General features: G+C 42.3%; 1 protein-coding gene across 1 annotated transcript; it reads left to right on the top strand.

Annotated features, from left to right (window-relative positions):
* Window positions 1–4,558: 4,558 nt before the first annotated feature.
* Window positions 4,559–5,424, top strand: LOC115838857 (beta-defensin 103A-like). Its single transcript, XM_030830052.2, has 2 exons — window positions 4,559–4,616; window positions 5,279–5,424. Exons 1-2 carry the CDS (start codon window positions 4,559–4,561, stop codon window positions 5,422–5,424), a joined length of 204 nt encoding a protein of 67 aa, XP_030685912.1.
* The last annotated feature ends 13,624 nt before the right edge of the window (window positions 5,425–19,048 follow it).

Genomic DNA, 19,048 nt, shown 5'->3' with positions numbered 1-19,048 from the left:
TCTTCCCGGACCGGGGCACGAACCGGTGTCCCCTGCATCGGCAGGCGGACTCTCAACCACTGCGCCACCAGGGAAGCCCTCTCCTGTTTTCTTGCTTACATTCTTCTGGAGAAAAATAATTAAGCTAAGATAACAGTGATATCTTGGAATTCTAGAAGCTGCCTCACCTACAATGGGAAGCACACAACTGTGAGAATGTGTAAACGAAGGGCCACAATTAGTTGGTAGCAACCAGCAACTCTATACCATCATCTCAAAGCTCCCATTTTATGCTAAATCTTAAGATGTTGATAAAGTAGACAGGAGGGCAGTGTGTAGCAAAGTATTCTAGCTGGTGACAACGTAGTATTGGCACCAGAAGGGGAAGAATGAACAGAACTTTCATAGTGTTATGATTTACAGCATGGACTTGGAAGACGGTCAAAATGCAACAAGGGAAATTGAGGTAAATATAAGAATCTCAAATGGGAGGAGTTTAATATGGACAACTGGTTACAGAGGTGATAGGCTGAGAAATCAAGCCTATGGTGAGTCACTTCAGCATTTGCAACAGCAGAAAGGCACTACTATCCCTGGGGCTAGAGGGACAAAGACAGGAAGGAGGTAACCTTCCCAAAGCCTGGGATATGGACTGCGCAGCAGAAGCTGGGGTCGTGGTGGACCTGCCTGTGCAAGCCAGACCCACGGATGAAGTAGCTTTCTGGCCAAAATTGAAAGCACAGAGGAGATGCCTTCTGAAGTTCAGGAAGATAAATATCCCGGCTTCTCACCAAGTCCTGCCTTCTCATCTTCTACCAGTGCATCCCTTTGGCAAATCTACATGGTACCTGGAGGTCAGGAGTGGCTGGGAAATGTACACAGTTCCCTACAGCTCAGGGCACTGCCATTTACTAGCTGGCTGGCCTAAGGAAAGTCACTCAACCTCTCTGAGCCTCAGTTTCCTCATCTGTAAAATGGGATAATGCGTATCCTTGCCCATATAACTTAAATAACAGTGGTCATGACAAGATTAAAATGGCTGCAAAGGAGAGCGGCTGAGTCACACTTAGACTCTGTGAAGATAAAGAAGAGTGGAAATCCTGCAAGGGAACCCGTGCCACAACCTTTGCCCTACCTTGTTATTGGTAACCAGACCTCATTGGTTATTCTTCCCCAGACCACATGGGTGATCCGTGGTAATTTGCAGTTTACAAGTCAATTTTATATCATTAACTCATAGGGCTTTCACTGTGGACTAAACAGGACATTGATTACTCTCTGTGCTTTACTGCTGAGGTACAGATGCTCAAAGAGCTTAAGGAATTTATTCAGGTAAACCCAAATAATAAATGATAGAGCTGAGAGGTAAATGGGAACGTCTCACTCCAACCTGGACCTCTGCACTCCACATAGTACTGCCCCTGGACCAAAAACTTTGATCTACCAAATCTCTGCTCCATATTTTAAAACCAGAGTTTAAAAAATAAATAAAGGATTAGAGGAGATGAGAGGAAAGTCTGACATGAGCGAAAATAGTTGAATTACTCAAGTCTCTCCTCTCTCCACCTAATCAACATAGAAAAATGCTGACTCACAGCAGGGAGAAAACCCAGCACATCCAGTCAGCAGGGTCTGCATCTCCAAGCCCTGCGAGTCTAGGCCCTCTCGGCCCTGGGAGTCGCTGCTGTTCTTGTCAATGTCAGACTCACAGGCATGTGTGAATTACTCAATGGTAAACGTGTAACTGCTATTGCTTGAGAAGCCACAAGTATTGGTGACATAAAAAAAGCTATAATAAGTCAAAAAGAAGGCAAATCAGAGTTACCAGTGTCTCCCCAGGGCAGAGAAGTGAACAGTCTCACTCTCCTATTGTTTGAATTTTTACCACAAATAAGAGTAACTTTTATAAACATCGTAAAATACAGAAATGTTCCTCAAACTTCATTTTGCGAGTGGGGTGAGTACCACTGCCATGGTACTTTCTCTCCCAAAGAACCTCTTAGGAAATAGTGGTGTTGCCTTGGAGAGCCCTCCCTGCTTTGAAGGGACAGGTTAGACCCTGGGCTCACCGTGGAGGTCTGCTCTCCAAGTGGGAAAGTAAGTCCTCACCGGTAACCAGAGCTCTGAGGACTCCAGCCCTGCGCCTGGGCGGAGAGCTGGTCCTAATTCTCTGTGACACCCCTGCAGCTATCTCTTTTACCCCCTGTGAGGCCGAGTGAGACTCTTTACCCAGTCAGCACCTGCCCACACGGAATTAACCTCCTTCCCCAGTTAAACATGTCTGCATTGGGGAATCAAATTAGCGCAGCCTCTGTGGAAAACGGTATAACTACCATATGACCCAGCAATTCCATTCCTGGGTGTATATTCAAAAAAAAGCTAAACCCACTAATTAGAGAAGATACATACACCCCAGTGTTCATAGCAGCAGTATTTACAATTGCCAAGACATGGAAGCAAACTAAGTGTCCATCAACAGGTGAACAGACAAGGAAGATGTGGTATATGTATATAATGGAATACTACTCAGCCATAAAAGGAACAAAATAATGCCATTTGCAGCAACATGGATGGACTTGGAGGATATCATGCTAAGTGAAGTAAGTCAGACAGAGAAAGACAAATACTGTACAATATTGCTTATTAATGGAATCTAAAAAATGCAACAAACTAGTAAACATCACAAAAAAGCAGACTCACAGATATAAAGAACAAACTAGCAGTTATCAGTGAGGGGAGGGGAGGGGGGAGGGGCAGATATGGAGAGGGGAGTAAGAGGTACAAACTATTATGTATAAAATAAGCTACAAGGATATATTGTACAATATGGGGAATATAGCCAATATTTTATATTAACAACATTATAATACAGGGAATATAGCCAGTATTTTATATTTTTAAAAGTGTGACTAATAACTGATTCATTTTGTTGTGAAGCTGAAACTAACATACCATTGTAAAGCAATTATACTCCAATAAAGATGTTAAAATGAAAAAAAATAAAAAATAAAAAAAATAAAAGTGTGACTCACTATATTGTATACCTGTAACATATAATATTGTACATCAACTATATTTCAACTAATTAACTAATTAAAATAAAAATGTCTACTTTGTCTCAAATCCTGAACTGATGAGGGAAGTTAGAATTTAAAAGTATGAAGTGTCTACAACTCGAAATTCTTCTTAAATCTGCTCTCCGAACTTGCCTTTCAGCATAAATTACCTTTCTTCTACATTTCTACAGCCTTGTGCTTGAACCCTTATTATGGCCCTTATTAAAGTCCATTCTCTATGGTTTATTCGATTCTATGCCCGTCTACATGGGAGTTCCCTGAGAGAAAGCACCAGAACTGGCCCCTCTGTATTTTATCCCTTCTATCCCCTCACCCACCCCAAGCACATGGTACTTTATCTACAGCAGGAGTTCAGAATTTGCTTACAGAATCCGATAGGTACAAGAGGATCCTGAACCCACAGTCCTAGATCTAAGACACCCCAGAACCCTGGTGGGCCCATTACAATTGCTTTCACACAAAGCAACAGCCAGCCAACATCATGATGATTTCAGCTTCCAAGGAAATAACCTATCGAGTATAACCCACTGATTGGATTTCTTAACAGTTAAGCCTGATAATTTTTTTAAAAAGCAGTTGGCCCCCTAAATATTGAATCTATATCCAGTGGAAATCACCTGACCCCTGGGCTTCCTTGAATGCTCATGACACAGGAGTAACCAGAGGTTGTAAGTGTATCTTCCGAAGCTCCTCATTTGTATAGGGAGTGTCGCCAATGAGGAGGAGATGTCAGTCCATCAAATGTATCACCCCAACATCAGCTTCCTCTGATAAAGGAAAATGAGGCGCCTTCTTGACTCATGACTTGGCGGTTTTCAGACAACAATGAAGTACATAAGCTGTGCTTCACCCAAGGGGCAACACCCCGTCACAGGCCAAGGGGCATAAGGGCAGGGTCTCTGGAATGTAGCCCACTTTTCCTCCCTTCCCACACTGCTTAGAAGCTGATCCTGTTTTCAGAGCAATTTCAGGCGTATCCGTGCAGGCTCAGGGCGTGGCCTAGCCCCAGTTTACGCCTAGATTCTGAATATACCAGTCTTGGACTGTACTGCTGTGGTTCCCAGTGGCCCTCGGGCTCTCGCAGGACTTTAGGAAGAGGCAAACACTTAGAAGGACCACAGTGGAGACAGGTGAGCTCCCAGCTGCATGTCCTAGGACTCCATACGCAGGAGCAGGCAGGTCTTTCCCACCTGTGCTGGCAGCCAGACCTGAGCCAGACGTACACGAGCACCCAGAGCTCAGAGGCGTCAGGACAGCCCTGCGCTCACATCAAGCTCTGTGTCCCCCTTAGGTCTGTAATTAACTCCTGGGAGGAATGGGCGTGGTCTGCTTTGTAAGGTACGTTAGCATGAAGCATTAGGAAATACATCATATTGTCATAGCTGTAATATTACAGGAATTGCAGCTTTTGAATGCTTCTCCCTGTGGCTGTGGACCTGGAGCCTTTATAAGGTGAGCCAGTGCACCCTCCTGTCCAGTCGCAGCTGCGAAGCCGGCCAGCCATGAGGGTCTACTACCTTCTCTTTGTGTTGTTCTTCTTGTTCTTGCTGCCTGTTTCAGGTAAGAGGGGCTGGGAAATGAGAGGGCTGAAAGGATTGAGAATATATAAGTCAGAGTCAGCCCTCTCCATTCTTCTGGGAATTTTAGACCAAATAGATTTATTGTCTGGGAACTAGACATAACCAATTTTTTTCTTTCTGACAAAGACCATTAAGAACCTTAAAGTAAGGGTCTCGATCTCTTCTGATTCACTCTTAAGAGAAAAACCAGATCACAAAAGCCACCCCTTCCCGGGAAGGCCGTTATACCTGTTAATGAGACAGGAGGAAAGTGATGTAAAACTTTAATACCAAGAGGAAAAATTGACAGTCGAGAACAGAAGCACAGACTTCCCTTTTATTAGCTTAGTGGTTGGTGGTAGAGTCTTTTGGCCTCTAGAGAGTCCCGGGGGACCACCGTGGCCCCGGCCTCCCACGTGTCAGTTCACGAGGGGGGCTGCCCGTGGTCATGCCACTTTCTCAGCACTCCGGCGGTTAATGACTGAGCTGAACCCATGGACACGTTGTTAGTTGCTTAGTCCCACCTTCTACTTTACTCCTGATGGTACAGAAAAAGGAAAAAGAAACAAAAGAAAGGCCACAGATCAGTTACGTAAGGAATTCCAAAAGCCTAGGTCTTGCACTTCCTAAAACCTTCCCGTGCTTTCCGTTTCTTCATTGCAGGCAGTGGAAGAATCGTAAATATATTACAAAAGTATTATTGCAGAATGAGAGGCGGCCGGTGTGCTCTGTTTGGCTGTCTTCCGAGGGAGATCCCCTTAGGCCTTTGTTCCCACAGTGGTCGAAAATGCTGCCGAAGGGAGAGATGAAAAATCCAGAAGCGCGATGAGAACGTTGCCAAGTGTGAAAATGCTCCCGCGCAGTCTATAGACGCCAAATCAAATTAAAGATTTTTCACAAAAAAATTAGAAGGTGGATTATTTTTTTTTCTTTTAATTCTGGTTATTGTGCTAGTTGTTACCAAACAGGCAACTTGGGAAGTGCTGGTGACTCACCTTTAATTCAAATAAAGTATTATCTCTAGAGCAAGCCACGAGAGGATCTAAACTGATGTTCCCGGGATTATCAGAGCTTATTCCTCTTTTGCAAATCTTGCACCCCAGTGACACAGGACTCCTCGTTCTTCCTGAAATATTTTCTTCACTTATTGTCACCCATTTTGAGTTTCCAGTTCATCTATATGCCATAGCCTCTCCCCATCAAATCTATGTCTAATTTTTTGATGATGGCCATTCTGACTGGTGTGAGGTGATATCTCATTGTGCTTTTGATTTGCATTTCTCTAATGATTAGTGATGTTGAGCATCCTTTCATGTGTTTGTTGGCAGTCTGTATATCTTCTCTGGAGAAATGTCTATTTAGGTCTTCTGCCCATTTTTGGATTGGGTTGTTTGTTTTTTTGATATGGAGCTGCATGAGCTGCTTGTATATTTTGGAGATTAATCCTTTGTCAGTTGCTTCATTTGCAAATAGTTTCTCCCATTCTGAGGGTTGTATTTTCATCTTGCTTATGATTTCCTTTGCTGTGCAAAAGCTTTTAAGTTTCATTAGGTCCCATTTGTTTATTTTTCTTTTTATTTCCATTTCTCTAGGAGATAGGTCAAAAAGGATCTTGCTGTGATTTATGTCATAGAGTGTTCTGCCTATGTTTTCCTCTAAGAGTTTGATAGTATCTGGCCTTACATTTAGGTCTTTAATCCATTTTGAGTTTATTTTTGTGTGTGGTGTTAGGGAGTGTTCTAATTTCATTCTTTTACATGTAGCTGTCCAGTTTTCCCAGCCCCACTTATTGAAGAGGCTGTATTTTCTCCATTATATATTCTTGTCTCCTTTATCAAAGATAAGAGAGTGTGGAGAAAAAGGACTTGCACTGCTGGTGGGAATGTGAATTGGTACAGCCACTATGGAGAACAGTATGGAGGTTCCTTAAAAAACTAAAAATAGAACTACCATATGACCCAGCAATCCCACTACTGGACATATACCCTAGAGAAAACCATAATTCAAAAAGAGACATGTACCACAATGTTCATTGCAGCTCTATTTACAATAGCCAGGACATGGAAGTAACCTAAGTGTCCATTGACAGATGAATGGATAAAGAAGATGTGGCACATATATACAGTGGAGTATTACTCAGCCATAAAAAGAAACAAAATTATTTGTAGTGAGTTGGGTGGACCTAGAGTCTGTCATACAGAGTGAAGTAAGTCAGAAAGAGAAAAACAAATACCATATGCTAACACATATATATGGAATCTAAAAAAAAATGGTTCTGACGAACCTAGGGGCAGGACAGGAATAATGACGCAGATGTAGAGAATGGACTTGAGGACATGGGGAAGGCGAAGGGGAAGCTGGGATGAAGTGAGAGAATGGCATGGACATATATACACTACCAAACATGAAATAGATAGCTAGTGGGAAGCAGCCGCATAGCACAGGGAGATCAGCTCGGTGCTTTGTGACCACCTAGAGGGGAGGGATAGGGAGGGTGGGAGGGACACGCAAGAGGGAGGAGATATGGGAACATATGTATACGTATAGCTGATTCACTTTGTTATAAAGCACAAACTAACATAACATTGTAAAGCAATTATACTCCAATCAAGATGTAAAAAAAAAATCTACCTCTGAAACTTCAGTGCATCCCTCAGGGTTTTTCCCAGGTCCCTCTGAACACTTTACACCTCAGAGAAGTGGGAAGCCTGACTCTTCCTCAACCATTCCACTGGTTTTCCTCTCATCCTTGCCTCTGTTCTGGCTGACCTCATGTCTGGCATATAATCTCTCCCCTAGCTTTGTCTCCAAACTTTAAGCCACCTCTCAGGGGCCATCTCAAATTCTACCTCCTTCTGGAAAACACAGCTGATTTCCCAAACAAATACAGCCTTTCCCCTGACTCACCACAGGGCTCTGACTTAAGTACTCCCGCTGAGTCTTGCTTAATTTTTGCATCGTATACATTTGCATATTTCCAATCTCCATATTTGGTCGAAGGATTTTGAAGGGCAAGGACCTTGTCTTAATCACTTCTGGCCTAAGTGTCTTGACACAAAAGCTGCTCAACAAGTGTTTAGTGAGTTGAAGTACATTCCAAGGCGTTGGAGCCATTGCTCGAGGCTGATACGGAATGATTCCAGCCAATGGAGTGGGAGGCTCATTGCCTCCGATTCTAGCCCCCAGTCAAGGCACTGGGCTCGTAGGAAGAGGGGAGCGGACACTCAAGGACAAGAGCTTGGACCCCACGATTCATCATAAAAAAAAAAACAAAAAAAAACTGCTGCAGGAACCGCCCTCTTACAGTATACAGCTAAGGAACCAGACAAAATGTGTCAAACCACTGTTTCAGACACTGGACACAAGCAGTGCAGGACGATGATTGAGGAGAGATGAAAACAAGTGAGGTGAAACTTAGGAAGTCTCCAGCCTCTACAGGAGACAGATTTCCAGGCTAAAGCGTAGAGAGGAAGACCCAAACAGACCAGCAATTCTTCTGAGTCGAAGAGACTGGGATCAAAGTTCAAACAGCACAGGACATCCTCATTTCCAGGACAGAAAACCAGCAAGGGGCATCAGGATGGGGGTGGGGCTCCTGAGGGTATATGGGAAATCTCTGTACCTTTCCTTCAGTTCTAAAACTGCTCTCAAAAATGAAGTCTATTATTTTCACATAAGGTAAAAACTTCAAACATAATAACAACAACAAAATGCTAAGAAAATTCCTGAGCAGCAAACTTGTTCTATATTAAAAAAAAATTACTCAGGCAGAAGGAAAATGATACCAGACAGAAATCTGGCTCTACATGATGGAATAAAGTGTGATGCTAAGACTCTAGACACTGTCTTCAGGAGAGAGATGGTCATTTTGTTAAGGGAACCACTGACTGAAACTGCCCGCCTTGACCAGGTAGGATAGTAACCACTTGCATGAGTTATCTTACAACAGGAGGTCCTGATCAGGAACAGCAAGTGTGTCTCCTCGGACAATGAACTTCTGAGTGTTAGACAAGAGCCCACTCTCGGGCCCTGGAAGGGGTCCCCCGATCCTATGTGACTGAGTGTTCTAAACCTTTTTGATATTTTTTTGACAAAACTTCCCAAATCAAATTGTAATGAAGTTTCTTTGACCTCTAGCTAACTTTGGGATGCTTCAAAGGGCCCCTGAAACATCCCAAAGAGAGATCTTAAACTAATTAGGTTCATTTGGTATGTTAAATTAGATAGGAGGTGTTGTCAAATGAGTAATACATCTTTTTAGGTTGTATTGTATGCTAAATGTTACTAATATAGATATTCTAGAAATTATATGTGATTCCTAAAAATGTGATATGTCCTGATAAAATGTTATCAGTCATAATTCTAGTTATGATCTTAAAGTGTTATATGTCACGACAGTAATCAAGTTTCTTTGTCAATTGCATTGTAATCAGATTTTAAACGTACCTTCTTGTAACTCTTTTGTCATTGTCTTTAGTTATGGTTTTATTCTGATGCCTTTGCAAAAATGCTTCCTCTTCAAGAGGATTTATAGAAAGGGCTTTGGGATAAATATAAGTTTCTGACTTTCAGACCAGAAAGCTGAACTGGGTAAGAAATTGAAAAATTCTAATGGGAAACCTGATGACTTCATAAATCTGTTAATAAAAAGGATTAGTTACATAGGACTGAGTGAACTGGTGAATATGGTTATAAATTTTATGGTTTCTATCTGAAAAATTACTGGTTTAAATCTGTGTTTTCTAGGTGGAAGGAAAACCTTCCCCTCAAACTAATTATGACTTACAGTAATTTGGTAAATTATACATTTGTAAGCAGAACTGAAACATGTATCTTTTCTCTCTATCTGCTTCCTCCAGACATTGGAAACTCTTAGGTTCCCATCAGCTTTATCAGATAAATTAGGAAGGCCACTCACTAACAGGGACAGAAATCTCAAGGTATTTTGGTGACCTTGAAAAGGGATGAATTCACCTAAATCTGTTAAGCAAAATCTGTGATAAGCCCTTGGCTTGACTTTCCTAGCCTGGAGAAGTCTTTTAAAAGTTCAGCCTGAGACTTCTTATAAAAGATTCAGCAAAAAAAAAAAAAAAAAAAAAGAGTCTGTATGATCAATTACAGTTATATAAATCATCAGGCCAAGTTTATTGAGATCAGACCTATTCTGCAAACAAACTAGTCTTAATTTCTTTATATTTGGTAAAAAAATGAGGGTAATTTTAGAGAGAAAAAGATTATGTTTCAGTGAATATTAAATTCCAGTTTTGTTAATGGAGGTCTGAATTTACAAAGACTCACCTCTCACGTAGTTCCTTGCTGTTATGTTATATTAGTGTAAAGTCTAATTGAATTATTAAAAGGACCCTCTAAGTCTGTTTCTGAAGCTTATCTCAGTAATCCGTCTTTGGATGAAGATCAGATGCCCCACGACCTGCAACCAGGGAATTATGCATACTGGAAAAGACATAATTTAAAGAACTATCTCCAACCTAGATGGAAGGACCCTTATCAGGTACTCTTACATAGCCCGTGCACAGTGAAACTGAAGGGAATTGACTCTTGGATTAATTTCCACTCACAAAGGGCCCCTGCACTGGACAGGCCTACAGAGGGGATAGCTGACCTCAAAATCACCTTAAAACCATGCTCAAACCGAGGCGAAACTTCACTGACAACAGGATGAGAAGAAGACGACATCAGAAGTAGACAGCTTGCACAAGAGCCTGGACCTGACTCGTATGATCATTTATAATGTTTTCTCGACTTCTTGGATGCCTGCATATGAATCAATCAAATGTTTTTCTGTCATAGGCATGATCCTATGCTAGTTTTAAAAATCATTCCAATTGTTGGTTTTGTGGCCAATCGCCTGTGTCTAGTACTTCTGGGTTGCCTTGGTGGATTTCTTCATTCCAAGGCTGTCATTGGTTAGCCCTTAGGAAATTTATTTTAAAGAAAAAATTATAGTCCTGTTCGAGCCACTGTTGATATTACTAGGTGGGATCCCCTCACGTAGCCAATTAATAATACCTGCTCTGACCCTGGCCATAAATATAAATTTTTCTCTATTACTCCAGCTCCATCAGAGCAACAAGCAAAATCTCATATCAGTGATTGTGATAGTGTAACTCTAGATATGGGAAGAAGCAGCAAGAGGGAATACTTTCCTGGACCAAAATAGACTACTAAGACAGGTGGTCCAAAGACTTTTGTCTACTAGTAAGGCCTAGTCCAGTAACAGCACACTGAGTAGCCTATCAGCAAAATCTTCCCCAGACCTGGGAATGAGCATTCCTAGCACCGTGGGATGAAATGCCTCCCAAAGCACGGTCAAAGTTATGACCGTGAGGATGTCCCGTCACCTACAAATTGGCACTTGCCATCTACCTCTACAAGGATTAAACCATGACCTGCTGCAACTGCTGACCTTCAACAGCTCCTGAAAGGAGTTCAGGGAGATCAGAAATGAGGCTCTCTGTGCTCTGGAAAAACTAGTAGAACAGGCCTTCAGATAGTTAGATACTGTCAGAAGATTTTTATGAGCCCAAATTCTTGCATCTTCTCATATCTAGAAAAGCACTCAAATGATTAACGTTGACATCCACTTTGGCCATTAAGGAGAGAAATGCAACTGAAAGTCAAAATGGAGTAGCTGTGGTTCAGACATCCAATGCGGTTCAGGCATTATGGACGTGATTTCAGACAAGTTCTTGCTAAGAACTAAGAAGAATCCTTAGCAAATACTGCTAAGAACTTGAGTTATCTGAGCTGTGTCAGACTTGGGATGCCACCAGCCATTCTCAAAACAATGCCTGCTGGCAGCTGGTAGCTGCAGCCTTATGGTTTCAAGGTATCCTCTTGTAACTATTAAATTTTTAGACAATGAAATTGTTTTAGATCAGATATTAATAAAAAAATAAATAAAAGAAGATGTTTGGTGGCCAATAGCTCCTGTTATATATAAGTTAACACCACATCAGAAGTTCAAACCTACTTAGATAAAAGTAAACAACTGGCTACCCGGCTACAAGTCTCCCCAAGGTGTAAGGCACAGACTGGGTCTCAGGCTTATTCTTCTGATTTCCTCAGGGAATAAGATTTATTTTGTCTATTAAAATTCCAGTTGTCACTCCTCCAACTACTTCTAATTGGGTCTGTTACACCAAAATGGCAGACCAAGGGATTGAGATTTTAATCATACAAGACTCACATCCTGGTGAGCCTTGTAGGGCATGGTCCTGGTTCCCTTTCAAGGAGTATACATAACAACACTTTTGAGTTCTTCTGCAGAAAAGGGACCCCACCCAGGTGGAGGATGGTAACTTCAGGCTGAGCCCAACATTCCTGGAGCACCACCCTGTTACCTCGTCACCAACTATCAGAAGACAGTCACACCCTGCAGCCCTCACCCCAAATTTTGCCTTTCTTTTCTGGGCCTGACGATGACCACCCTGTTAGGCTTCCTGTTTGGCCCCTGTCTGTTTCAACTGTTTACCAGGTTAATCTCTGACGGAGTCCAACAGTTTAAGGCTAAATTGTTGCTACTACAAGGGTAAATGCCAGTTTGGGGCACAGAATATGTCGATTAAGATCAGGTGGAGAGAGACTTCAACTCTACTAGGCAGGACTACACTCACTCTCAGAAGGAAATAGTTACAGAAGAAAGACCTCTGCCTCAATTTCCAAGAAGTATCTTGAGTAGGAAGTCTCTCAGGGGGAAATTGTTAGGGGAACCACATGCCTCGGGGCCAAGAAACCAAAACATAAAACAGAAGCAATATTGTAACAAATTCAATAAAGACTTTAAAAATGGTCCACATCAAAAAAATCTTAAAAAAAAGAACACATATTAATACTGAATCAGAATGTACCTAGCAACAGAATTTTAAAGTTCTTAAAGAAAAACTTATAGAAATAAGAGGAGAAACAGACAAATTAACAATTACAATTGGGTATTTCAGCACTTTTCTGCTTGTCATGAAAAGAAAAAGCAGACAAAGTATCAGATATAGAAGAGTTGAACAACAGTAGAAAAAGTTTTTTTAAAAGCTGATACTTTGAGAGGATCAACACAATTGTTAGAGCTCTCACTAGGTTCATTAAGGGGGGAAAAAGGGAATTACAAGATGCCTCAGGTGTATGCCCACCCTCCAGGCAAGTAGGAAAATGAGAACAGTTCTGCATCTCAGCATTATGTAAACAAGGAGTTGCCACAGGTGGCAGTGATCTACACCCACATTCATTACCTCCTACAAGGTAAAGCTCTTATTATTTTTTTTTAATTTAAGGTGTACTACCAAAAGCAACTACAGATACAATGCAATCTCTATCCAAATTCCAATGACCATTTGTAGGTCTTTTTTAGAAAAATGTCTATTCATTTCCCTTGCCCATTTTTTAATCAGGTTGTTGTTTTGTTATTGAGTTGTATGAGTTTCTTATACATTTTGTATATTAACACCTTGTCAGACATATGATTTCCAAGTATTTTCTCCCATTCTGTAGGTTGCCTTTTCATTTTGTTAATTGTTTCATTTTGTCGATTGTTTCTTTTGCTGCTCATAGCCAACAGGTTTAGAAAAAGATGCTCAATGTCACTAATCATCAGGGAAATGCAAGTCAAAACCACAATATCACCTCACATCTGTAAGGTTAGCTACTAGCAAAAAAAAAAAAAAAAGATGAAAGATATTGGCAAGAATGTGGAGAAAAGGGAACCCTTGTATACTTTTGATAGGAATGTAAATTGATCCAGCCATTATGGAAAACAGTATGGAGGTTTCCTAAAAAAACTAAAAATTGAGCTACCATATGATCCAGCAAAATCCCACTTCTGAGTATATACCCAAAGGAAATAAAATCAGAATCTCAAAGAGATATCCATACCCTCATCTTCATTGCCGCATTATTCACAATAGCCAAGATATGGAAACAACCTAAATGCCCATTAATAGATGAATGGATAAGGAAAATGTGAATACATATATTGGAGGTAATAATAATATATAATATATTCCAATAAATGTGGAATATATTATATTCCAATATAATATATTCCAATAAATGTGGAGTATATTATATTCTAATATAATATAATGGAATATTATTCAGCCATAAAAAGAAGAAAATCCTGCCATTTGTGACAACACAGACGAACCTGGAGGACATTATGCTAAGCGAAATAAATCAAACACAAAAAGAAACAAAAAACATGTTTACTAGGTGAGAAGAAGATGTAGCTTAACTGCTAATTGTAGCTTAACTGCTCCGTGGCACGTGGGATCTTCCCGGACCGGGGCACAAACCTGCGTCCCCTGCATCAGCAGGTGGACTCCCAACCACTGTGCCACCAGGGAAGCCCGGGACACCCCTTCTTGCTTGGAGAACTGAGCCACTTTGCCAGAGAGACACTGCATCAATTTCCTAGTCACAGGTGAAAAGGGTTGAGGACATAGCCTTTATCTTCCCTTTAAAGAATGGGACCATGAGTTACCTCTCAGCCCAGGCATGATGGTAACCATTTTCCACACAGCCTTGTTTTGCTTTGAGCCTGTGAAAACTAACAATTCATTTAGATTTTACCTAAAATCAACCCTTCCCCCAATCCTATAACCACAGCTCTGGTTTCTGGTGAGACACCGCATATTTTCACTAGTGTGTGACCTCCTTGCTGAAGCAACAGGATCCTGCCTCGATGGACAAAAATGCCCCTTGGCTTTATCTCCAGGATAAACATAGCTGCAAAGGAGTCATCCTTAGACCTTGCCAAGGAAAAGAAGCAGCTGCAGTCATCAAAATTCCTGACAAAGGCCGTGTCCCTGTGTCCCAATAGTGACTATACCAGAAGCTTGGAGGGGAACTCCTCTGAAACTCCCTACGGCACCCTGTCCAGCCGTCTTTTTCACTCCCCTTCAGAGACTTCCTGCTGTGGAAAGCCAGGCCCGGTTTTGCACATAAGACAACATCATCAGCTTCCTTTGAAAAAAAAATCTCTGCTGTGCTGCAAACCATAGATCTTTAAAACACAGCATTTTAAAAGAAGAAAGTAGACCACGATTCAGTTTTACTTCTTTTTCCAGTGCTGTATTATAGCACTGGTCCGATTGACCCTGTAGTAGAGATTTTGCTTGCAAAATCTATAAATAGATACATATATTATTTATGGATAATTATGCATAAGTACATGTCCATCTCTCTCAAACATCATTTAGAGCTAAAGCGGAAGGACTCACGATTAATACAACCTATGTTCCCTCAGAAAAACCCTACCCCCTGGGGGCCAGGCACGGGGCTCTGTCCACTCCCGGCGGCCTCCATTGGCTTTGCTGAGCCTCAGAGGCTCTGAGCCACAGCGGGAGGCCTCGAACAGACCTGAAGCTCCAGGGGCTCCTTCAGGACTGGGTCCCCCAGGGGGCATAAAGGACTTGCAGTTCCACTCCGAGCTTCACCACAAGATCCAAGTGGCAAGTTTGATCACAAGCTTTGGCATTTCTGAAAAGCAGACAGGCCACAGGCTCTCAAATACTAAAGTCACTTAGTGACAGATGTTGGCCTGAGTAACCCAGTTGAGGGATCTCCACGGCTGTCCCTGCTTCGTGATATTAGACCGAGGAGATGCGTCCAGTGACAGCATCATCCTTCCAATCTTTCCCTGTTGAACGGAAACGGAGCGCGCATCTGCGCCACCACCTGTCCCATTGAGATGATGACACATTTTGGGAGATTTTCACATGAATGTTGCCTAGGTGGGGGTCTCTCTTCCCTCAGTGTCCCAAAGCTCTCCTTGGGCCTGGAAAAATGTGGCTATCTCTAGGGACGCTGGGTTTCAGCAAGCCCTGTTTCATGCCCACAGACTGAAATTGCCTTGGGATGGACTAGTTCCTGGTTTGGCCTGAAACAATCCCAGACTCTCAGGAAAAAACAAAGTGGGCAGATGCAAAGATCCCAGGGGCAAGCAAATGAGGGGCAAGAAGTCTGTTCCCCAGGGGAGACAGGCCCCGCCCCTCAGCCCACCCCCCACCCTTCAGCTGAACTCAGTGCAGGAAGAAGTTTCTGGTCCCAAGGGCAGCAGAAAAGGTCTTCCTGGGGTTTCCCATGGCCTGATTAGCATAAGGGTGACTGACTCTGCTTTGTGTTCTGAAGACCCTTCCCATGAGACACAGGGCAGAGGCTCTGTAATTACCAGATCTGTAGCAATACTGAATTCTCCGGGTAACCTGGAACCTTGAAAAAGGGCAAAGCCCAGCCTCCTCTCCAGTGTCAGCTGCTGTAAAGCTCCCCAGATGCCAGCATGAGGCTCCATTACCTCCTTCGTGTTCCTGTTGCCTGTGTCAGGTAAGCTGGGCCCCGGAAGCCGGAGGGATGAGCAGGTGGAAAGGACAGGATAGTCACTCTCTTCTGTCTCTCCCTCTCTCTGTCCCTCATCCCTGTCTCCACACGATCAGACTAAATAAACTGTATGGATTGCTCACGAGAACCCAGCACTGTGTCCTTTGGTGTTGAAGGAGTCTGAGAACCTTCCTGCACAATTCCCAGCCGCTTCTGAGCCATTATGTGTGAGTCACCAGCTCCTAAGTCCATCTCCTCACTGTTTTTCATGTGGAGGAAACAGAGGAAGCCTCTGTTAGGCGACTCTTCTTTTTCAATAAAGGCAAAAAATTTGATTTCGTCCAAGGACAGAAGTGCAGAACATTGCTTTATAAATCTTTATAATTGGGACTTCCCTGGCAGTCCAGTGGTAAAGACTTCGCCTTCCAATGCTGGGGGTACGGGTTCAATCCCTGGTCAGGGAGCTAAGATCCCACATGACTCGGGGGCAAAAAGCCAAAACATAAAATGGGAGCAACGTTGTAACAAATTCAATAAAGACTTTGAAAATGGTGCACATCAAAAAAAAAGATTTCCATTAAAAAAATAATAATAAATTAATTAATAAATAAATCTTTATATTTAAAGGGTAAAGTCTCTGGGTAACCAGAGAATCCCAGAGGGTAGTAAGGCTCAGCCTGGACTTGGAGAACTGCCGTTTGGAGCACTCCGTGCTTTGCCTTCTCAGCGGGAAGGTCCTCCAGGACATGTCCCTGAAAGCGCTACCTTCGGTTCATGGTTTTTTTTTTTTTTTTTTTTTGCGGTATGCAGGGCTCTCACCGTTGTGGCCTCTCCTGTTGTGGAGCACAGGCTCCGAACGCGCATTCGCTCTCCGCAAGACGGCTCCATGCAGCCTCAGAATCTTTCTCAACACAGCACTCCCGAAACATTCAGTCATCACGGCCAAACTAGACTAGACTTCCTGAACTGGAAGGGCTGTAATGTATCTTCCAGCTCTGACATTCTAGTAAATTGGTATCTCCCAAGCAGAGAGGAATTCTCAAACCATGAGGAAAAAGAAACCAACAGTGTTAACAATGACAAATAGAAACACCTTCATTTCAGATACTAAGTGTCTACAATGGGCCAGGCACTCAGATAGGCAGCAAGAATGGAAAAGAGATGGCTGTGGACCAGGAAAGGTCTAACCTTGAGCTGAGTACTATATTGCTCTGATGCCTAAGCCTGTGCTGTCTTATATACAGTAGACACTAGCCATGGGTGGTTATGTAACTTTTCATTTTAATTAATTAAAAGTAAATAGAATTTAAAATTCAGATCCTCAGTCACACCCGCCACATTTTGAGTGCTTGATAACCACATGTGGCCAATGGCTGCCATATTGGTCATCACAGATGTAGAACATGTCCATCATCACAGAAAGTCCTACGGGACAGCATTGCCCATGGGTCTCAGCAGTTCTCTCCCAATGAGACAAAATAGTGAGGCAGAGTTACACAAGGTAAAGAAAATGGAAACTAAGTGCTGTTTTAGTGCCTGCATAGTTGCCTTCAATGTTTATGCTTAAGCAGCATTTTATAAATTATCTTACTTTCGCCAATTGGAGAGGAGCTTCCTAGAATAAACGTGTTTTTTTTTTTTTTTTTTTTGCGGTACGCGGGCCTCTCACTGCTGTGGCCTCTCCCGTTGCGGAGCACAGGCTCCGGACGCGCAGGCTCAGCGGCCATGGCTCACGAGCCCAGCCGCTCCGCAGCATGAGGGATCTTCCCGGACCGGGGCACGAACCCGTATCCCCTGCATCGGCAGGCGGACTCTCAACCACTGCGCCACCAGGGAAGCCCCAGAATAAATGTTTTGATTCTCAGTGCTAAATCACTCTGATGTTTCCTCATGGCTTTTTGGTGTTGTTTTGGTTACGATATTTATTTCTTAAACTCGTCAGCCTTATGTTACTACTTAAAAATTATATGCTGAGAGCATAAAGGGTATAGCACCAAAGATCCCAGATTGGTTCAGTGAGGCCAGACTTTTAATGGGCAATAGCCAGTATTGTTGAATATTGTACACATTTTTATATTTATTTCTTAACACAAAAGCCCAGGGTGTACCTGCCAACTTCCCGTCCCTCAGAGGGTCCCTGGGCTCAGTGTCATGTGAAAGGCTCTCCTTTCAAGACTGCACTTTGGGATTTATTGGGTGGAGATCAAACCTCAGGTTGAGGGGCAGAGCATGCCGTCTGTGCCCTGTGGTTTCACGGGTTCCACAAAGATTCCTGCCCCCAAATGCAGGAAGGAGTAAAATCATTCCATTGGAATTTTATTCCTATCACCCAAGTCTTCATTGTCTGTAGGGTTACATTAAGTTTTCTTAATCTCTTCCTTAGCCACACACACAAAATTTATGTGATAGCTTGAAAGAGATCCTATAAATCATATTTTCAAACATTAATGTTCTTAAAACCCTTTGACAGTTTTCCTTTGCCCAGGAATTCAACCAAAACTTTATTTTATCTGTTTCCCAACATTCAAGCTTTTCCTTGACTTTCCAAGTCCTTATTCTACTTCTTCTAATTTGAACGTTTCATTTTTGTTCCCAGTTCTGAGTTCTTGTTCCTTTTCCTCCTTTTAATCCCATGGCTGTAGTTGTAACTCAGTCTCATGCCTCCTGTATCTGACATCCCTTTTATTCTTAACCTTTATTCTTTAGCTTAATTTATTATCATACAACCTTTATCTGGTTTTAAGTGTGATTTGGTTGTACTGTTTATTAGACTTTTATCATATTCTTTAGTGGAATTTCAATTTTTAATTTTTTCTTAACTTTTAAGTGTTATCCTAAAATGTCTGTCAGTGTTTTATTGCCATAACATTTCTAAGTGTCTTATTATGACTCTTGCAAGGGAGGAACACTCTTCTGATTTCAGTAACAAGAAGAGGGTGGCTTTTCCATGTGAATCATGAATTAATGGGCTCACGCTCTGGTCCAAGGCAAACCTTTCCACCTGCGTCCTGCATCTCGTTTCCCTTGCTTACTTGTGGGCGAGACCCAAACCAGCTCTACCCCTTGTCCCCTTCTACTGAATCTATAAAAACTAAAAGCAACCAA

Source organism: Globicephala melas, chromosome 21 (genome assembly GCF_963455315.2).
Source record: "Globicephala melas chromosome 21, mGloMel1.2, whole genome shotgun sequence".
Classification (NCBI taxonomy): domain Eukaryota; kingdom Metazoa; phylum Chordata; class Mammalia; order Artiodactyla; family Delphinidae; genus Globicephala; species Globicephala melas.
Note: the sequence above shows the minus strand (reverse complement) of the source record. Positions and strands in the feature narration are given on the sequence as shown.

Bases quoted from the DNA above. Each gene is read 5' to 3' on its own strand.
- LOC115838857 (XM_030830052.2), top strand. From the start codon at position 4,559: ATGAGGGTCTACTACCTTCTCTTTGTGTTGTTCTTCTTGTTCTTGCTG. The intron at 4,617-5,278 runs GTAAGAGGGGCT...TCTTCATTGCAG, and splicing joins GTTCTTGCTGCCTGTTTCAG to GCAGTGGAAGAATCGTAAAT.